The 18,688-nt window shown below is 51.4% G+C and overlaps 1 protein-coding gene across 3 annotated transcripts in view; it reads left to right on the top strand.

Moving 5' to 3' along the window:
* Window positions 1-17,592, top strand: part of BAIAP2L1 (BAR/IMD domain containing adaptor protein 2 like 1) — an 89,795-nt gene extending 72,203 nt beyond the window's left edge. The window contains exons 9-14 of one of the 3 annotated variants that reach the window (XM_081297625.1): window positions 1,220-1,367; window positions 3,303-3,510; window positions 4,563-4,640; window positions 6,658-6,838; window positions 16,489-16,526; window positions 16,955-17,592. In XM_081297625.1, the coding sequence (XP_081153751.1) occupies window positions 1,220-1,367; window positions 3,303-3,510; window positions 4,563-4,640; window positions 6,658-6,838; window positions 16,489-16,526; window positions 16,955-17,030 (729 nt within the window). In that variant the 3' untranslated portion in view covers window positions 17,031-17,592. Of the gene's footprint in view, window positions 1-1,219; window positions 1,368-3,302; window positions 3,511-4,562; window positions 4,641-6,657; window positions 6,839-7,112; window positions 8,916-16,488; window positions 16,527-16,954 lie in introns of those variants that run through there. The other 2 variants (XM_081297623.1, XM_081297624.1) reach the window with 2 other exon arrangements.
* Window positions 17,593-18,688: the final 1,096 nt, after the last annotated feature.

Raw genomic sequence — 18,688 nt, forward strand, 5'->3', positions numbered from 1 at the left:
CTGGAAATCTTGGGAAATAAAAAGTGGATTATTATTTGTAGTTGAAATGATATGTCTTGGATTTGTTTCAAGATATTCCAGCGAGGTTTGGGAAGCCAGGCAAGGCACGAAGAAAGACAGGCCGTGAATTGGTCACCACTGAGACCAGGCCCTGGGCGAGGGAGGGTTGCCATGCTGTTCAGTCCCACCTTTGCACAGTGTTTGAATTTTAGTTACATTTTTTTCCTTCTCCCTTACCCCAAAATAACACCCCCAGTGGACGGCTCAGTAGCAGAGTAGAACTGCCCGGAAAACTAAGCCGAAGAGCTCTCCCAAACCCAGTATGGCAGTAACCAGAGGGCTTCACAAACAAAGGACCCAGGACAGATACACGCCAGGTGCACTCACTGCCTCCTCACCGCCACCGCTTGGATTCCACAGGCTCTCAAGTCCAGCTTGTCTAAAACATGTGCCTGATTTCTCCGCCTAACCCTGCTTGTCCCGTCTTCCCCAGCCAGTAAGAGGCAACTTGTCCTCAGCCACCAAAGCTCTGCTCCTGTCTCTGTCCTCTGCACCAGCCTCTGTCAGCATATCCTCTTATTTTGGCCTTCAAAGCCCATCACAGGCCACTCATGGCTTCCCCCCCCCACAGTGTCCTCTCTTGGGGAGGCCTGCAGTGGCCCTGGGCCTGGTCTTCAGCACAGCAGCCAGAGGGATGAACACCTGCACAGATTTGAGCCAAGTTTCAGAATATTAAGGATACAGAGAAAATCCTAGAAAATTCCAGGGGGAAGAGAATAATTTACTTACAGAGAAAAGTGAATCCCATTGATACCAGATTTCTTTTAGCAAAACAAGATGATAGAATTTGGTGTAAGTACATTCAAAATTCTGTGGAAACATTATTTTAAATGCAGAATCCTATAACTAAGTAGCACTTTGAGGGAACCTAAAATACCTATAGAGAGAAAGTGGATCAATGAGTGGTTGCCAGGAGTGAGGGGATGGAGAGTGGCTGCTGCCTTTTTTTTTTTTTAAGAGTAAATATTTTTTTTATAAAAAGGTATGGAGGGGAAAAAAGAGGTATGGTATTCTTGAAACAATCAATATGGGGCATTGCCCTACAACTAAGAGAATTGGAGAAGAAGGTGGGATTTAAAACATGTGATACAAAACAGTTCTAGGACTTTTTATCATTCCACTGTTATTCTAATATTAGACTAAAATTTTTTTTCCACAGATTGGGAAAGATTACGACACCCTTTCTAACCATTCTCCAAAGATGCCCCCAGCTCCTTCAGCCAGAGCGTATACTAGTCCTCTGATTGATATGTTCAATAACCCAGCAACAGTTGCACAGAATTCAGAAAAGATAAATAATTCAACAGGTAAGATATTTGGTTTAATTTCCTTTCAGGTATCTTTTTAAATTTTTAAAAGTAATTTGTAAAATAAATATTTTGGCTAAATGTATTGGGAAGGAAAAAGATAAATACTGAGCTGAGTAGAGTAGATACATCTGGCCCTAGCCTTGAGTAGCTCACATCTCAAAACAAATGAGGGTTAGACCATAGGACATCTTGATAAGTGACCCATTTCTGACACTAATTCTGAATGCTGATGGATGTTGGATAGAGTAAACATACTACTGAGACGTGCTATATCTAAGGATGAGCCAGCTAGAATGCACCCAGCCTCACCCTGCGTTCCATATTTGGTGGCTGTTACAGTACAATTTCCTTTTCAGTAAAACAAACTATAAAAGTTCACATGACAAAATTATGGTCTTAAATCTTACCAATAGGCTTCATTTGAATTCTCCTCCGTATTCTCCATCATCTCTAACAGGGCACCTCAGACTTTCTGGAGACCTAAGTATAACTGCTTAAATTTCTGAACCCATCACTGTAGTTCAGCACTCAGGACCAGTTTGACAATCAGGAAAAGCAATCAAGTTGGGTGTTGAAGAGAACCTGCAGATTACAGATGCTTGCAGCTGTTGGCCGAAGATGAGAGATTCCCTAATGACAGTGAGGATTGCTTAGCAGGAAAAAATGATAGCCTGTGGTTAATTCCTTTCAAAGGAAGTACAGAACTGCACAAGATGTAAGGCACATGGCCAGACATGGTGGTACACGTCTGTAACCCCAGCTACTCAGGAGGCTGAAGCAGGAGGATTGCAAGTTTGATGCCAGCCTGGGCAACTTAGTGAGACTGTCTCAAAATAAAAACAAAGGAGAGCGGGGCGTGGTGGCACTCGCCTGTAATACCAGTGGCTCAGGAGGCTGAGACAGGAGGATCATGAGTTCAAAGCCAGCCTCAACAATGGCGAGGCGCTAAGCAACTCAGTGAGACCCTGTCTCTAAATAAAATAGAAAATAGGGCTGGGGATGTGGCTCAGTGGTCGAGGGCCCCTGAGTTCAATCCCCAGTACCAAAAAACAAAGAAGAATGGTCTGGGGATGTGGCTCAGTGGTAGAGTACTTACCAGTTCAATTCCAGTGCTGCAAAGGGGAAAATTTTACTTATTTATTTATTTATTTATTTATTTTGTTAAGAATAAAGCAAAAAGAGATCCTGCGTTGCTTTAAGTTAAATCTCCATTCCAATTTTTGTTTTCTGGAGTGGCACGTGTCAACCTGCCATCAATTTGAGACATGACTTTTGTAACATAGCACCTCCAAGTAGAGGCTGTGGGCTTGCTGCCGCGCATGGTGTCCCGCACACCCTTGCCAGTGGTGCATCCTGGGGACTCTGTGGGGCTCGGTTCCTTTTTCTGTCTGTCAGTAGTAACCTGGCTTTCTGGTGGCTGAAAAGCACTGAGATCGTTGACTGCCCCCTAGTGAGGGCTCAATAAAGAGAACTGTCACCTCATCCTTGCTCAGGACGGCGAAGCCAGAAGGTCCACCTTTCCAGTCTGCCCCTTCTCCCTGTGGCTCAGGGCATTAGCAGTGGGGTTGTGCTGTTGCCTCAGATGCTTCTGTGACCCAAGCAGGGAGCAGCGGGGTGTTGGGACAGGTCTTGTCTCTGAAGCGAGCCAGGCGGCCACCAGTACACCAGTACACCAGTACAAAAAAAGCCAGTGCTCCCCGCTCATCCTCTCCTCTTAAAGGGCCCAGGCTCCTCTGCCCACTGTGAAAGCCCTCGGGCCACAGCCTGCTTGTTCCCTTGCAGGCCAGTCCCATCTGGGCAGTGTAAAGGCCTGGAATGGGCCCACTAGCCTGGAGGGTCACATGGGCAAGGTGTGGCGGGGGTGTTCTGAACTTGCCTGTGGTCAGCTCTGAGAAGCCGTCCCTGCTGTCCCTGCTGCACTCGCTTTAACAGATACCTCAGAGGATGCCAGTTTACAGCGTTCTGTTTCGGTCGCTTCTGGACTGAACCTGATGAAAAAGCATAAAGTAAAGACCATATTCCCGCATACCGCGGGCACCAACAAGACCCTGCTCAGCTTTGCACAGGGAGATGTCATCACGCTGCTCATCCCCGAGGAAAAGGACGGCTGGATGTACGGGGAGCATGATGCCACCAAAGCGTAAGTTGACATGACCCGCTACGCAGGGCTCACCCAGCCCTCGTTCAGAAGGTTCACTTAAGATGCAAATCGTGGGGACAGACTAGATCTTCAGCCAGAGTTGAGTTTGTAGTTCAGTTGGCAGAGTCGCTCCATCCCAGGCTATTTTTGGTGCATCTGTGTATACAGAGATAGATTTGGTACATGAAGAGATTAACAGATCGTGTGCATAACCTCTGACAGGGGCTTACATGTTGTTTTAAAAAATGTGGCTTTGGGCCAGGCATGGATTGAAGGCCCATAATCCCAGCAGTGTGGGAGGCTGAGGCAGGAGGATTGCAAGTTCACAGCCAGCCTTGTTAATTTAGTGAGGCTGTAAGCAACTTAGTAAGACCTTATCTCAAGATAAAAAATTAAAAAAGGGTAGGGATGTGGTTCAGTGGTTGAGTGCCCCTGGGTTCAATCCCTGATACCAAAAAGAAAAAAAATACAGGACTTTGGGTTTCTTGGAGATATTAGATAGACTTTAAGACGCAGCTGGAGTGGTGGCGTACTCCTGTAATCCCAGGGCTTGGGAGGCTGAGGAGGATGCAGGTTTGAGGCCAGCCTCAGCAGCTTAGAGAGGTCCTAAGCAACTTAGTGAGACCCTGTCACAAAATATAAAATAAAAAGATGTAGCTTGGTGGTAAAACACCCCTGGATTCAACCCCCATTACCAAAAGAAAAAGGATTTAAGACAAATTGTTTAAATGTCACCCTTGTCATTTCAACCACAAGTCTACATAAGTCTCATTGGCACTAGGTTGTCAGTTTGCTGTGTATGGAATAAAGCCAATTAAAAAAATAAAGGGAGTCTGAGTGGCACAACTATGTATGTAAGACGTTCACTGTCCTGGTTTGTGTGTGCAGTCAGACTTATTCATAAAGCCTGGTTTCCCTCAGTCCCTTATGAGCCTTCACTGCTAGCCGGGGCCACCTGCCCAGGTCATCGTCAGGACTCCCCATGCTGTGCACTTGACCTGCCCGCATCTCATAGCACAAACAGATCCTTTTTTTTTTTCCTTCACCTGCAGGAGGGGTTGGTTCCCGTCGTCATATACAAAGTTATTGGAAGAAAATGCAAAGGAATCGGTGGCTGTGCCTGCTCCAAGGTAGCTGATGTGAGCCAGCTCTCCTGACCTTCCCCTAATGTTCCCAGAGGGCTGGGTGTGGGTCCATGTAAGATACTGCAGTGTGCACGAGGCCCTGGGTTCAATCCCAAGGACCACAAAACAGACAAAAAAGAAAAAAAGCAAGAAAAGCTGAGTTATAACCTAGACGTGCAGCAGCCCCCCCACCACCACCACCATAGAACGTCAGCCCCCTGGAGTAGGAGTGGTGGCTGCTCCAGTGGTTTCTATGAGTGGCCCCCATGTCTCCTGTGAAGATGCTCGTGCCTGGCCCACCTCCTGCAGCCCTCTGAGGCCACCCTTGCCGCCTCCCCCTCCCGCAGGTGCTAACCACAGCTCATATTCAATGCCCTTACCTTTCTCAGCAGCTCTTACCACTAGAGAAGGCTTTTCTGCAGTGAGTGTTCTCTCCCTTTGGTTTCATGACCCGTTTGCCATCTATTTTCCTTGGGCTCACCTGCTGTCCCTATTCAGAAGCCTCTGCAGTGCCCCCGCTGCCCACCACCAGTACTGGGCACTCCTGGGTCCGTCCTCAGCCTTTCCCTTGTCTGCTTTCTGGGCCTTCTCATCCACTCACGACCGTGACCCCACAAATCCGTACTCCACAGGATCAGACCAGTAATGATAGCCCCACCTCGGGGCTGTCCCCCTGCTTTGTGTTGGGAGCTCACAGCAACCCAGAGACGGGACCCTCCCCACACCTTTAAAACAGGCAGCTGCTGGGCGTGGTGCACACCTGTAGGCCAGGAGCATTGCAAACTCAAGGCCAGGCTGGGCAGCTCAGCAAGACCCTGTCTCCAAATAAAGAATGGAAAGGGCTGGCTGTGCAGCTAACTGGCAAAGCCCCCACCTTCAGTCACCAGACCACGAAAAACAAACGGACAGACCCAGGAAACAGGGTTTAAGAATATGTTCATGGGCTGGGGCTGGGGCTCGGGCTCAGTGGTAGAGCACTCGCCTAGCACGGGTGAGGCACTGGGTCCGATCCTCAGCACCACAGAAAAATAAAATATTGTAGCCACCAAAAACTAAAAAATTAATATTGGAAAAGAAAAAAAGAAAATGTTCAAGGATACAGAGCAGTGCAGAACCCAGACCCAGAAAGAGCTCTCTGATTTAAGAATGGATTTGTGTGTGTGTGTTAGGCAGTTCTAGTTGGCTGTCCCTTGGCCCCTACAAATGACAAGTTCAAATTGAGCTGGTCCTCCTCCCCTACACTGCCTCTTACTTAGTGTTCCTTGTCTCAGAGAAACCATCACAGCCCCCCCCCCCCCCCCCCCCCCCCCCCGGCTGTGCAGGTCGACCCTCAACACCACAGTCAGCGTCTCCTGGGTCCTCCCCCAGGACAGGGTCTTGACACCATCTGGGTATGCGCATCCCTAGCAGAAGAGCCAGAGGGCCACCTGCCAACAACAGAAACTATAGTCTTAAGATGTTAAAATTCTGAGTGTCAACATTTTTTTTTTTTAAGAGAGAGGAGAGAGAGAGAGAGAGAGAGAAGAGAATTTTTAATATTTATTTTTTAGTTCTCGGCGGACACAACATCTTTGTTGGTATGTGGTGCTGAGGATCGAACCCGGGCCGCACGCATGCCAGGCGAGCGCGCTACCGCTTGAGCCACATCCCCAGCCCCGTGTCAACATTTTTGATCTTGGTCACCCGCTGCTTGCTGTTCTGGTTGATGTCCTTAAATGATACAAGAGTCAACCCCAAATTAAATTGTTTTCCTCTCCTTTTTTTTTTCTCAGTTCCACTATAAATCTTTTTTTTTAATCTCTCTCCTTTTTTCGTGTCTTTTTAAAAAAATGTTTTTTGAATAGACATTTATAATCTAGGAAAAACACCGTGTGCCTTATGCAGATGCATAGAGTGTGTGCCACTGTCCCCCCCTTCCCTTTTGGCTTATTGACCTGCTGTTACTGTGGTCCTGGTCGGGGGTGCTGGGGTCGGGCGGGGTGGAGGACCTTCTCTGACTTTGCTCTGTGGTCTTGGCCCCAAGCCCTGCCCCAGTGAGGAGCGTCAGCACGGTGGACCTGACTGAGAAGAGCAGCGTGGTCATCCCGCCCCCCGACTACCTGGAGTGCGTGTCCGCAGGAGCCGCTGCCGGTGGGAGAGCCCACGCTGCGCAGAGCACTTCCACCTTCAGAGCACTGGCGTCCAAACCAGAGGCCACGTCTCCTGTGAGTGCACTTGACTTCCCTCCCGGTCACCTAGCTCTGCCCTGGCAGAGGGTGGGCTCCTGGCCAGGTGGGCTGGGGGCTTCTTCTCCCCGCGACTCCAGTCATCTTCCCGAAGCCCCATCACGACAGCCTTCCTGTGTCCCTGAGGGTTTCCATGTCCTAGTTGCTGGGTCTTTCAGGGCTTTCGGGAAACCTTGCCTCTGGTGGCAGCTGTCCCCTTCCTCTGCCTTTTCTTCCCCTCTGCACTGTGTTCACCCCTGTGACGTCATCTTAGACCAGCCCTGGGAAGAACAGCCAAGGCATGGGTTCCCGGCATCATGGCTCCTTTGACAGCTGCAGGCGAGGGGAGAGCATCTGTGGCACACCAGGCACTGGCGCGGGCTCTGGGGACAGCGATGAGCGACGAGGCCCTGGCTCCCTCAGAGCCCAGTCCTGGTGTAGGAAGCAGAGTGTAAAACTAAACCAGAGGATCCAGGATGAAAGAACTAAGGCCAGGCGAGGAGGTGGCAGAGTGGGTGACAACCTAGGTGTACGGGACAGGTTAGGTTTGCTGAGTGACCTCAGCGCCCTGGGAGGGAGGCCTGAGGGAAGGAGGGGCGCTCTGGGTGGGGACAGTGTGGAGCTGGCTCGGGGGCCAGGCCTCTGGGCCTCTTGACAGCCAAAAGCAATCCCCCAGCAGCCCCTGCATGGGGAGCAGCCCTCCAACCTGAAGGACATGGAGCATCTACAGCCTCGGGTTTCTCTGAGGTGACATTTAGGTTGACAGTGACAAGGATCCAGCTGTGCAGGGCTTGAGGTTCTTATGAGACGAGCAGGAAGCTTTAAATCCCTGGGCGCCATGTTTCCGCGAGAGCAGAGGACATCAGGGTCAGGGCGCTGCTGGTCCCCGGGTTTCCTCTCCAGCACAGATCAGAAGGGATGGAGAAGGGTCTGAGAGGCCAGACAGGCCAGGCAGGGAGGAAGCCGAGGGCAGGGGTGCACCCAGGGGTCCCCGGCCCTCTCCGCTCAGGGCGAGGGAAGGTGGCAGCTGCTGGCCAGGCCAGGCGAGGGGCCAGGCCAGGTGACGGGAGGCTGTGGAGCAGGCGCAGGGCAGCAGTCAGAGGGTCAGGCTGCTTGTCCTGGGGAGCCCAGTCTGCGTCATGCTGGCTGTGTCCACATGGCGTCCTCTGCGGTGTCCTCCTCTCTGCGTTCCTGGTCACGGGTAGTGAGGGAGGCCTCAGGCCTGGTCGGACCTGCACCATGGCTTGTTCATAGTCCTGTCTGCATATCCCACGGCCTCTCTCTGGGCTGGTGGCTGCTGACAGTCACCAGGCTCCACTGCTGCGTCAAGGTCATGTGATACCTCTTATGGCAAAAGAATTTTGCCCCAAAACGATGCTCTGGGATTACGAATGAAGACACTGACATCCATCCTGCCCTTGTTGCCGTTGTACTGAGGCTGGACCCGGGGCACTCTCCCACTGAGCCTCGTCCCTCATCCTTTTCACTCTTTATTCCGAGACAAGGTTTTGCCAAGTTGCTGAGGCCGGCCTTGAACTTGAGATCCTCCTGCCTGAGTAGCAGGGTTACTGGCATCACTGGCCTGCCTGTTGTCGGACCTTCGGTGGCTGCCCGGGGAGGCGCTGGGGAGGGCAGGTGGCCTGAGGCTGGCAGACACCACCCCTCCATTCCACCCGCTCCTCGCACAGCAGGAGAGCTGTCATAGTCAGTGTTTGCATCACTGTGCCCAAAAGACCCGCAAGAACAACATAGAGGAGGCAGAGTTTGTTTGGGGCAGGTCCTTGGTCCACAGACAGCTGACCCCATTGCTCTGGGCCCAAGGTGAGGCAGAACATCATGGCAGAAAGGCGTGGTGGATTAAAGCAGTTTAGGATATGGCCACCAGGAAGCAGAGAGAGAATTCTACTCACCAGGGACAAAACAAGTCCCAAAGGCACGCCCCTGGTGACTACCTCCTCCAGCAATGCCCAGTTTATCACCACCGGGGATCATCAGTTACAGCTCTCATAGCCCCCGCCCCCTCGCACTGTGTCACGTGGGCGTCTGGGGAACACGTCCTGTCTAAACCCCAACAAGCAACAAGCACACAGTCTTCTCCCAGGGACCCACCCTGGAGAGTGGGAGTGGGGTGCATGAGGGATGGCAAGATACACGGAAGCCACTGGCGCTTCCCACCTGAGCTCTCGGGGCCTGGGGGATACAGCCAACCCCTCCACTTAAGGGGCTGCCCGCAGAGCTGTTTATCCAAAACCCCTCCCCACACAGCCCATCCCCATGACCTGGGGTCCTGTTTCTGTTTCACACGCTAAGAAGGCCTTCTTTGTCATTTTGGTAGCCGTTAGTTTTGGGTTTCACTTAAGAACACTTAAAAGTTTCCAGTGTCTAGAGAAAATGCCTGCCTTACGTGGTTCCAATGGTGATTTCAGTTGTCATCACTTGGCAAGTCTTAGAATGTTGGTTAACTCTCACTACCACTGAAACCTTCCTGGGAAGCCTGGTTAGCCCCTCAGACAGGTAAGGAGTTGGTACCTGCAACAAAGTCATGTGGATGACTGATGGCAGCTGATGGCAGCTGACATAGCTCTGGCAGAAGCCCTCCCACCAACCTGACCTCTCTATAAACACTGTCAAGTGGTAGGTGAGGCCCATGTGGGAGGAATCTCTGTGGATTAGGGTGAGACCTTCACATAAGCATTCAGCCGTTCGGCATTTGCAGACCAGCTTGTGGTCCAGGTCTGTGCACAGACAGGACGAAGACCAAGCTGGGGGTGGATCCCAGGGGGCAGGTGGAGCCCAGAGCGCAGGACTGGGCCCTGGAGGCATGGGGGTGGACGTCTAGGAGGAAAGCATCTGAGCCGAGCTCTAAAGGCTGAGATTTAGCAAACACACAACCTAGCTGTAGTGGCATCTGGCTATGACTTGTGGGGGACAGGCAGCATGGGGACCAATAGGAACATGGTGGGGTAGACAGGTCAGGCCTAAAGCCTGATGAGCCAGGTGGCCTGAACTGCATTGGGTCCTGGTCCAGCCTTTCAGTTGGCTGTGAGGCTGGGTGGTCATCCCCCTCCAATGACATGGGAAGGGTGACAAGGGCTTCTCCAGAACTGGTGACAGACTGGTGTAGACCACATGGGGCAAGCCATTGTTCTGTCTTTGCCCTCAGCAGGTCTGATTTGCTCATATTTATATATTTTGGAGCCATTTTTTGAAAACTTATGTAATTTGAGCTCTAGATCTTTAACATGCCAATCTTTTTTTTTTTTTGGGGGGGGGCGCAGGGAGTACCAGGGATTGACCTCAAGGCACTTGACCACCGACTCTCATCCCCAGCCCTATTTTGTATTTTATTTAGAGACAGGGTCTCACTGAGTTGCTTGGGGCCTCACCATTGCTGAGGCTGGCTTTGAACTCAAGATTCTCCTGCCTTAGCCTCCTGAGCCGCTGGGATTACAGGTGTCTGGCAACATGCCAATCTCAAAAATAGGAAAAACATTCTTTAAATGCTAGAAAAAAAGATGGGACCATTTTGAAGATTCTGAATTCTTAAGTAAGGACCTATAGTTTACAATCTTATACATTAATTCCCAAATGAAAGACTTTTGAGACAGAAATACACCAAAATCTACATTTGTTTTCTAAGTGTAAAGCAATTGATAAATGTTAGTTCTAAAGTTCGTCCTTGTTTCTGCCTCCAGAAATAGTTTGTCAATTTGATTATTTTGTAGCAGAGCTTTAAACAAAATATTCACTAGAAATCCATGTTTTAATGTAGTAATCAAATGTCATCGCCTGCTAGATGCGTTAAACATCCACCAGATTAGGTTCCCTTTTTAAACCCACATGCAAGTCATAGCTTCAGGTTTTTGTTAAAGAGCAAAGTTCAAGTTTGGGCAGTGGCTCCTTTGTAAAAACTTAACCATCTAATCGTTACACTCATACCTATGGTGCTTCTATTAAAATAACATTTGCTGCTTGTAAAAATCACCTAAGGTTCTGGGATTTTTTTGGTAATATCAATGAGGAAACTAGAAAAATATTTTTAAATTTTTAATTATGTTTTCACTTCTGGGATACCTACTATTAATATTTTATCGCATTCCCTCGAGAGAGAGAGAGACAGATAGACGGACAGCTTTCCTAACCTCCACCCGTCTGCACCAGCCACACAGCGGAGCCGGGGCCCCAGCTGAGCTGCCCTGTGATCAGCCAGGCCCCTGACACCCAGGGGTGAAATGCAGAAAGGGGAAGCACAGAAACACGACAGGCAGTTCTGAGGTCCCACAGCTCTTTGGGAAATAAGCCGTGAACAGGCATCAGCCTTTCACATCAGAACATGCTCACTGATGGACACCTGCCACTCTGTGGCTAGTCACTGAGGTCCTGAGGAGTTGCTTTGCCGTTCCTCTGACCTAGAGGATAGTGGAAAATACCAAGTAGGGAAAGTCACAAGAAAACAGTAATTGGCTTTTAAAAATCAAAGGGCCACCAGGCCTGAGCACCTCCCAAGCAGGTGCTGTCAGCCGCCACTTCAAGGGCCACCCAGCTGTGCTGCTTGAGGACATCCGCTTTTCCTTCTCTCTGAAACAAACAAGGAAGAGGGCAGCAACCCCCAAGTAGGTAGTGCCTCACAGGTGCACACACGGTTAAATGGTCGCCTTACATTCCTATCACAGAATTGACGTTTTTGAAGTAATATTTCAAGATCTCATGTTTTTCTTTTTTTTTTTTTTTTTTTTTTTTGGTACCAGAGATTGAACTCAGGGCCACTCAATCACTGAGCCCCATCCCCAGCCCTATTTTGTATTTTATTTAGAGACCAGTCTCCCTGAGTTGCTTAGCGCCTTGAAGTTGCTGAGGCTGGCTTTGAACTCGCGACCCTCCTGCCTCAGCCTCCCAAGCCATTGGGATGACAGGCTGTGCTACCACACCCAGATGAAAAGAAGGGAAATTACCCCCGGCATATGTGGCCTCTCCTAATGTCGTTTTTCAACTGGATGGGCCACTACATATTCTTTGCTGCCAAGTGGTTCAAACCAGGAGTCCTAGGGCTGTGGCCCTGGGAGGCCAGGGACCCTGACTCGAGGCAGGAGTGGCCACTTGCCGCAGGCCTCCTGGTGTTGGCCGCCTCTCCCGGAGCAACAGGAAGTGCTGTGTCTAGTACTCTGTGTGGCCGGGGACAGCTGCAGTAGGTGACACTGGAGAATTTAAGCATCAGGCGGAAATGTTCTGGAACTGTCCTGCTCAGTGCCTGTGGAGCAGCTGAGCAGCCTTAAACAGTGCAGGGTACTTAGGAAGTTGGATCAACTGTTTTGTCCACATATGGCCAGTGGCCACCCTGCCAGACAGCCAGGTTCCAGTCGCGCAAACTATAGCAGTGTTCAAGATTGACCCACAGTGGGACGCTCTGTGGGACGCTTAAGATGGCAGCCCGCCCTGCCTGGCAGCCATGGGGACCCAGTCAAGTTCTGACACCCAAATGGTTTAACTTTCTTTCCTTAACCAAAATGTTTAAGCCAGCTGTTGACATGGGGGACTAGGTGCTGCTCAGGCCAGACTCGGGGACCCATGAGAGCTGGCAAAGCCACCTCTGTGCTTAAACAGGGTTTCCCGGGCCCCTGTCTTCAGCTATGGTCACTTGCACACAAAGGTTTGGTGTTTCTAACATCAGCGTTCTTGGGCTTAAGGACACCCACACATGATACTGGCGCCCTTCTGCCCCGTGATGTCGCCTCTGAAAAGATCTCAGAAAAGCCGAGAAGGGCTTCACCCCAAGTGGCTCAGGGGAGCAGCCATGTGGACGAAGCTCAGGGCTCAGTGTGGGCCATTGTTCCCTAAGTCACCTGAGAGACATCCTTGCAAACATGATTAAAAGCTCGGCTGTCTCAAGCCTAGAGCCACATTTCAAAGTGCATGTTTGCCATGGCGGAGCCCCTGGTGCAGGCAGGGGGGTGCTTTGGTGGCCCCCCACTGGGCACTTTGATTCAGAAAAGGTCCCAGGGAGAAGCCATTGGCTTCTCCCTGTTTGGCCTCAGGGTTCCCATTTTAAGAATAAAGGGTTGAACTAGATCAGAGGGAGCTGGGGGACAGTGGCAGCCCCAGGGGACAGTATGAATTGCCAGCACTGAGGACAAGTGTTGGAGGCCTTGTGGCAAGTGACTGGCCTCCAGCTGCTTAGGAAGGAAGTGTTGTTCTGTTCCACTGAGTGGGCGTCCTGAGGCCAGCATCCTCGCTGTCCCATCACCGCCTGGCCTGCCACAGCGAGGCCTCGGCTGGACCTGACTCACCCTGGCTGGGCCTCAAGGCTCCTCTGTGCCGGCAGCTGGGGAAGGAACTGTTCTGGTGGTATGAGGTGACAGGGACCTTCCTGTAAGCAGGGATCAAGTGGTCCCCTCAAGGCACATGGCCCTGTGGTAGACACCCCCACAAAAACCTGTACAGGAGGGAAGGGGGACGTAGAGTGGACAGCAGCTTCTCGGTCAGCAGTGTCCCGTGCAAGACGTTGGGGATTTCTGGGTTCTCCTGTCCTGCCCTGCGGCCCCCACCTGTTGGTTCTCTGGTTCTCCAGTTTCAAAGCCATCACTGTCCTTACCCTTCCACTCTCCTGATGGCCTACCTGTGGGTACCTGGGTTCAGCCTGGATCACCTCCTGTCCTGTCCACTGTGCTCTGGGATCAGCACCATGCTGGCTGCCAAAGAGGACAGAGGAGGAAGTGCAGCAGGCCCTGCCCACTGTGCCCCAGAGCCCCAGAGATGACTCATTCTTAGGCCAGCTAGAAAAGGGGGCTGCACTGGGGAGCACTCAGTCCTGGCTACCAAGGGCGTGTGCTGGCCGAGCTGGGCGGGGTGCTGGGAGATGGCGGTCCCTACTGAGGTCGCTGATACTCGGCACCAAAAGTACATTCTCAGCACTCACTGGACTAGAAGAAATCGGGGCTCGTGGAGAGCTCCCCTGACCCAGCATCCCAGCAGTCACTGGGATCTTTGGAACTGGGGTTGAACCCAGGGGCCCTTTACCACTGAACCACATCCCCAGCTCTTTTTATTTTTTGAGACAAGATCTCACTAAGTTGTTGAGGCTGGCTTTGAATCTGCAATCCTCCTGCCTCAGCCTTCTAGTGCTGTGCACTACCACACCCAGAAAAAACCCCAAGTGTTAAAGGGGAAATTGGTCTGAAAATGACTGACACAGGTGCACCTGGACTGACCATGAGGGTGCAACCTGAGTTGACAGCACTGTAAACTGAGGACACGCCTCACCTACAGACATCCCAGCTGAGTAGCAGCACAGGGCACACAATGTCAGGTGTCCCCCCTGTGATTGTGGGGCTGACAGGAGCCATGGCTCGAGACCTTACCCAGAGCCACTAGAGGCTGTGCCACATATTGCTGGCCCAGGTGAAGATCCACAAAGTTCAAAGTACAGTTTCTACTGAACACACACTGCTTTCACACCAGCAGGAACATGGAAATCAAGTCAAGACACTATATTCAGGGCTGCGTCTAGGCTTGTTTTTTTTTAAGTAAACATTTTATTAAAGAATACCACATACAGAAAAGTGCATAACACATTTCCACAAAGTGACTCTATATCCAGCAGCAGCTCAAGAAACAAGGTTTCCTGTCCCCAGGGCCCCACCACCACCCATGCACACCCCATGCAGTTCCCATCCCTCCCGCAAGGCCAGAATCCCAGTATCCTGGCACTGAGTGGCCTGCCGGGGACAGAATTGCCTGGGTGTGTTCAGCATGGGCTGTTAGCACCGGCTGCCCGCAGCATCTTGGTGGCCGTGTGCCCTGCTGGTCCATGCCAGTGCCGGGGTATGCCCAAGGAGACACGGGCACAGCACCAGGATCTGCCCCAACACCTGAGAGGTTCTGGTCTGTTTTCCCTCTTCCTCATGGCAGTCCTTGCCTCGTGCCACGTTACTCTTGAAGATTTGCCAGGATCCCTTCAGGCGGGGTGGGTAAGCACCCAGACTGATGCCAGGGCTCATTAAAATGCCAGTGAACTTGCTTTAAAATTCAGTTGGGCCATGAGGCTCCAAGAAAGCGCAGGCCTCTGCTGGAACACAGCTGCTGGTGGGGGCTCCCAGGTAGAGGAAGCTTCTGGCTCTGGTTCCAGTGAACAGAGCGCCTGCGCCACCAGGTGGCAGCACAGGGAGGGAACAGTGCTCTGCCCCAAGGCTAGAAAGTGCCTTCCAGTGGGAGGCAGGGCCCAGGGCTGGGCCTGCTGGTGTGAGCGGTGCTTGGCATGGTGTGAGTGGCTCTGGCCAGACACAGTGCCCTTCTGACCTCTGGGTCGACAGGAAGCTCCCTTCCTGCACAGGGGCTGTCACCGTGGGCTTCCTGCTCCGGGGCAGTGCCGTCAGTCCAGTGCTTTGAGAAGGCAATCAACAGGCACAGTGGGGCACACTTGTAATCCCAGCAACTCAGGAGGTGAAGGCAGGCTGATCCAAGTTCAAGGCCAGCCTCAGTTATTTACCAAGACCCTATCTCAAAAATAGTATTAAAAATGGCTCAGAATGTGGCACAGTGTGAAGTATTCCTGGGTTCACTCCCCAGTACAAAAACCAACACATTAGGAATGACACCAGAAATGACCTACTGAGGCCTGTCGGGGAAGCCTGGCTCCCCTGGAGAAGTCACTTTTGCAGCCACTTCAAGGCCCTATTGGGATTTGCTCAGCAGGGCAGTGGCTGTGCTTCTGTGAGGAACAGCAGACGCTGCAGCTGCCCTGGCCTAGGGCTCTGAGGCTGCGGTCACACCTGGGACCCAGCCGTCTTGGGCCCAGCATTTGGAAGACACCATCCAGCAGGAGCCTGGCCCTGGCCTTCACCCTCAAGGCTGGCGCTGGGAAGTGAGAAGAACATTCCAAGTCTCCATGTGCCAGAGAACAGCAAGAACTAATGAGGGGGAAAGGTGCACACACACACCTGGTCCCGGTCAGCAGTACCCATGAGAACCTCAGCGGCCTCCCCCGGGACTCCAGGAGGCACAGCCCTAGCGGGGCAGCGGGAGGGCTCAGTGCCGCAGGGCTTGGGCAGTTCCTGGTGTTAGACAGTGTTTGCCTTAGTGCCATCTTCTCTCCCTCCCGTTTTGGGACCTCCTGTCTGTAAGACCACTGGCCCCAGTAATCGGCCTCAGCCTCCCGGTCAGCAAGGATTGATTTTTACCCTCTACTTTTTCAGGTCTTCATTCAGTATTCAGCCCCAAAAAAAGCCCACCACCATCAGGACGGCTCTGCCAGAGCCGAGTCTGCCTCTCCCCTGAGCGGCGCTGGCCTGCACACAGGTGTTTCCTGGTGGCTCGGCTGCTCAGTTAATTTGCCCAGTCTGAGTGTCCGTGTATAGGACATGGTCGTCACAGGCTGGCCTGTGTGGGCACCTCAGCCACACTCTGAGGCAGCTGTTTGGTCCGTGTTCTGACACTAGTGAGGGGCCCTCCTGGCCGTAGGACATTGTCACATCTCACCCTTCTTCTTTCCAATGAATTCAGACACCCAAGTGATCTCACAGACAGACCACAGGGTGCTTTTAAAACAAGGAACCTTAAATAGTCCTTACGCTTTCCGGTTCTTTATCTGCAGGTCGTATTAAAAATGTCCCAATTTCATGAGCCTTTCATGAACTTCCTCTTTATCTTTCCTACAGAGTGATGCAAATGGGACTGCAAAGCCGCCCTTTCTCAGGTACGTATGACTCCTGGAGCAGCTCTTCAGAGCTAGTGCTGCCCTTGCCTGGGGGAGTGGGCAGCACCCCAACCCAGGAGGCCCAGCCTGAGAGGGCCATCATCCCCGCCTGCTTTGCCCTTGCCCTTCCCGGCATCAGGCCTAGAGGGACCGAGCACTTGTGCCCTGTCCAGCTCCTGTTCAAGGTGGTTCCCACATGCAGCCCCCCTCCCAGCACAGGACCACAGAGGTGTAAAGCTTTGGAGTGTCCCCAGTGGGTCACATGGAAAGGACTGCAGACTTTCACAGAAACATCATTCGAGGCTTGTACACACGGGGAAGGTGGGGAGCGCAACAAGGCAGAGCAAGAACGGGGTTAGCAACTTGTTTTAAATGGAATTCCTGTCCTGGAACAGTTTGTCTATAGTTTCCCCCTCTCTCCCCAATAGTGGAGAAAATCCCTTTGCTACTGTGAAACTCCGACCAACAGTGACAAATGATCGATCAGCACCGATCATTCGATGAAGATGCCCATTCGATGAAGATGCCACGGATCCTCCTGGTCCCTCTGATGTCGAGTTCTCACCTGCACAACAATAGGTCTATACTGACAAGTGCTGGGACTGTCGTAGGCTTCACCCAAGGGGGCCTGATTTCCAATGTATCCTACTTGAGCAAATCAATGCATTTTCTCAATTTAGTTAGCATAGTTGAGTTTACACATTTCTGTCTTTAAGATAAGTGAATAATAGTTTAGTGACCAGCTCAATCATTTGAAGTATTTTTTCCTATTCTGTTAAAAAAAGTAAATTTGGTTCCAATCCTTACTATATCTTTAATATTCTGATTTTTAATAATAACTGCCAGAATAAGGGATAGTCTATGCTTTCATGGTTGGCTTCTGCACCTAAATGCGAATGAGACCATGGTTTTATTTTACAAAGCACATGCTCTTAAATAGCATTATGACGTTTATCTAAAGAAAATATTGTATAAAGTTTGCATCTTAGCATGCAAATCATAATTTTAAGCAATATAAATTATGAAAACATCATATTAAAGATAATAACTTTTTTTAACTTACAAATTTTGAACTTGTGGTTAAACATAGAGCTCCCCAGAGATGGAGGACTCCTGGCCTCCCTCGGAATTGCAAAGTGCAGACAACTCACCTGCCCTCTGCACAGCCACACTGGGCACTAATGAAACCGTCCGTAAGAACTACTGAGCTCAGTGTTGGCGTCACAGCTGGATTCACAGTGGGCCACCCAGGTCGTCCTCACCATGGCCTGGCGCACTGGCAACATGTGACTCCAAGGGCCTTCTCCCTAAGTGGGGTAACCAAAGCTGCATCCACTTAACAAACCTCTTCCTAGGTCCTCTGCAGGTGGCACTTGTTCCAGCCCACCACTGTCAGGCACTCAACTTCAGGCCTTCTAGGACCAACTTCTGGTCAGGCCTCTCTGCACACTGCCCCGGGCAGGGGGCTGTAGCTTGACCCTGCTCCAAAGGATCTGGGTCTGGTCAGTGAAGACTAAAATCCACACAGAGGGGGCGGGAGGTGGCTTATCATGGCTACTTTGATCTCAGCATATATAAATCATTGTTCTGTAAGTCAGACGTTGGTCAAGGTCAGATGGAGGTGAACCAGTGCATGTGAGACTCCGGCTCCTTCCAGCTGGCAGAACAATGTCTCAGGCTCTCCTGGGGGAGAGCACAGGCACCCCCAAGAAGGGCTGCTGCTGCATGACTAGTTAACACCCTCCCAGGACAAGGTCTGGGTTACACCATGAGCAGGTGTCACGTGCACTGTCTTGAAGGTGCCCCAGCCTGGAAAGAAAGCAAATTTTTAAAATCTATTAAGTGGCCCACTGCTGCTCCCACCAATTCAGAAGCACAGGGTTAAGGGAGTCCACTGTCTTCAGCAACAGAGAACGAGTGAGGCCCAGGGTTTGGAAATGGGGGGGTCCACACCCTAGACTTCATAGCTCCCCATTTGGGAGTTTTCTCAAGCTTTGTGACTCTGGTGTAGTAAGGGACCCCCCCACCAAGGTCATTCATTAGCTGCAATGTGCAGCCCCTACAGCCTGGAACCAGGGCAGCCATTCCTTGCCCCCAAGAGTCAGGAAGGTGCCCGAGGTGCGTGCTCTGTAAATGTTGGGGATCTTGTGTTTAATGTTGAA

This window comes from Spermophilus citellus (genome assembly GCF_964194105.1).
Source record: "Spermophilus citellus genome assembly, chromosome: 6".
Lineage (NCBI taxonomy): Eukaryota > Metazoa > Chordata > Mammalia > Rodentia > Sciuridae > Spermophilus > Spermophilus citellus.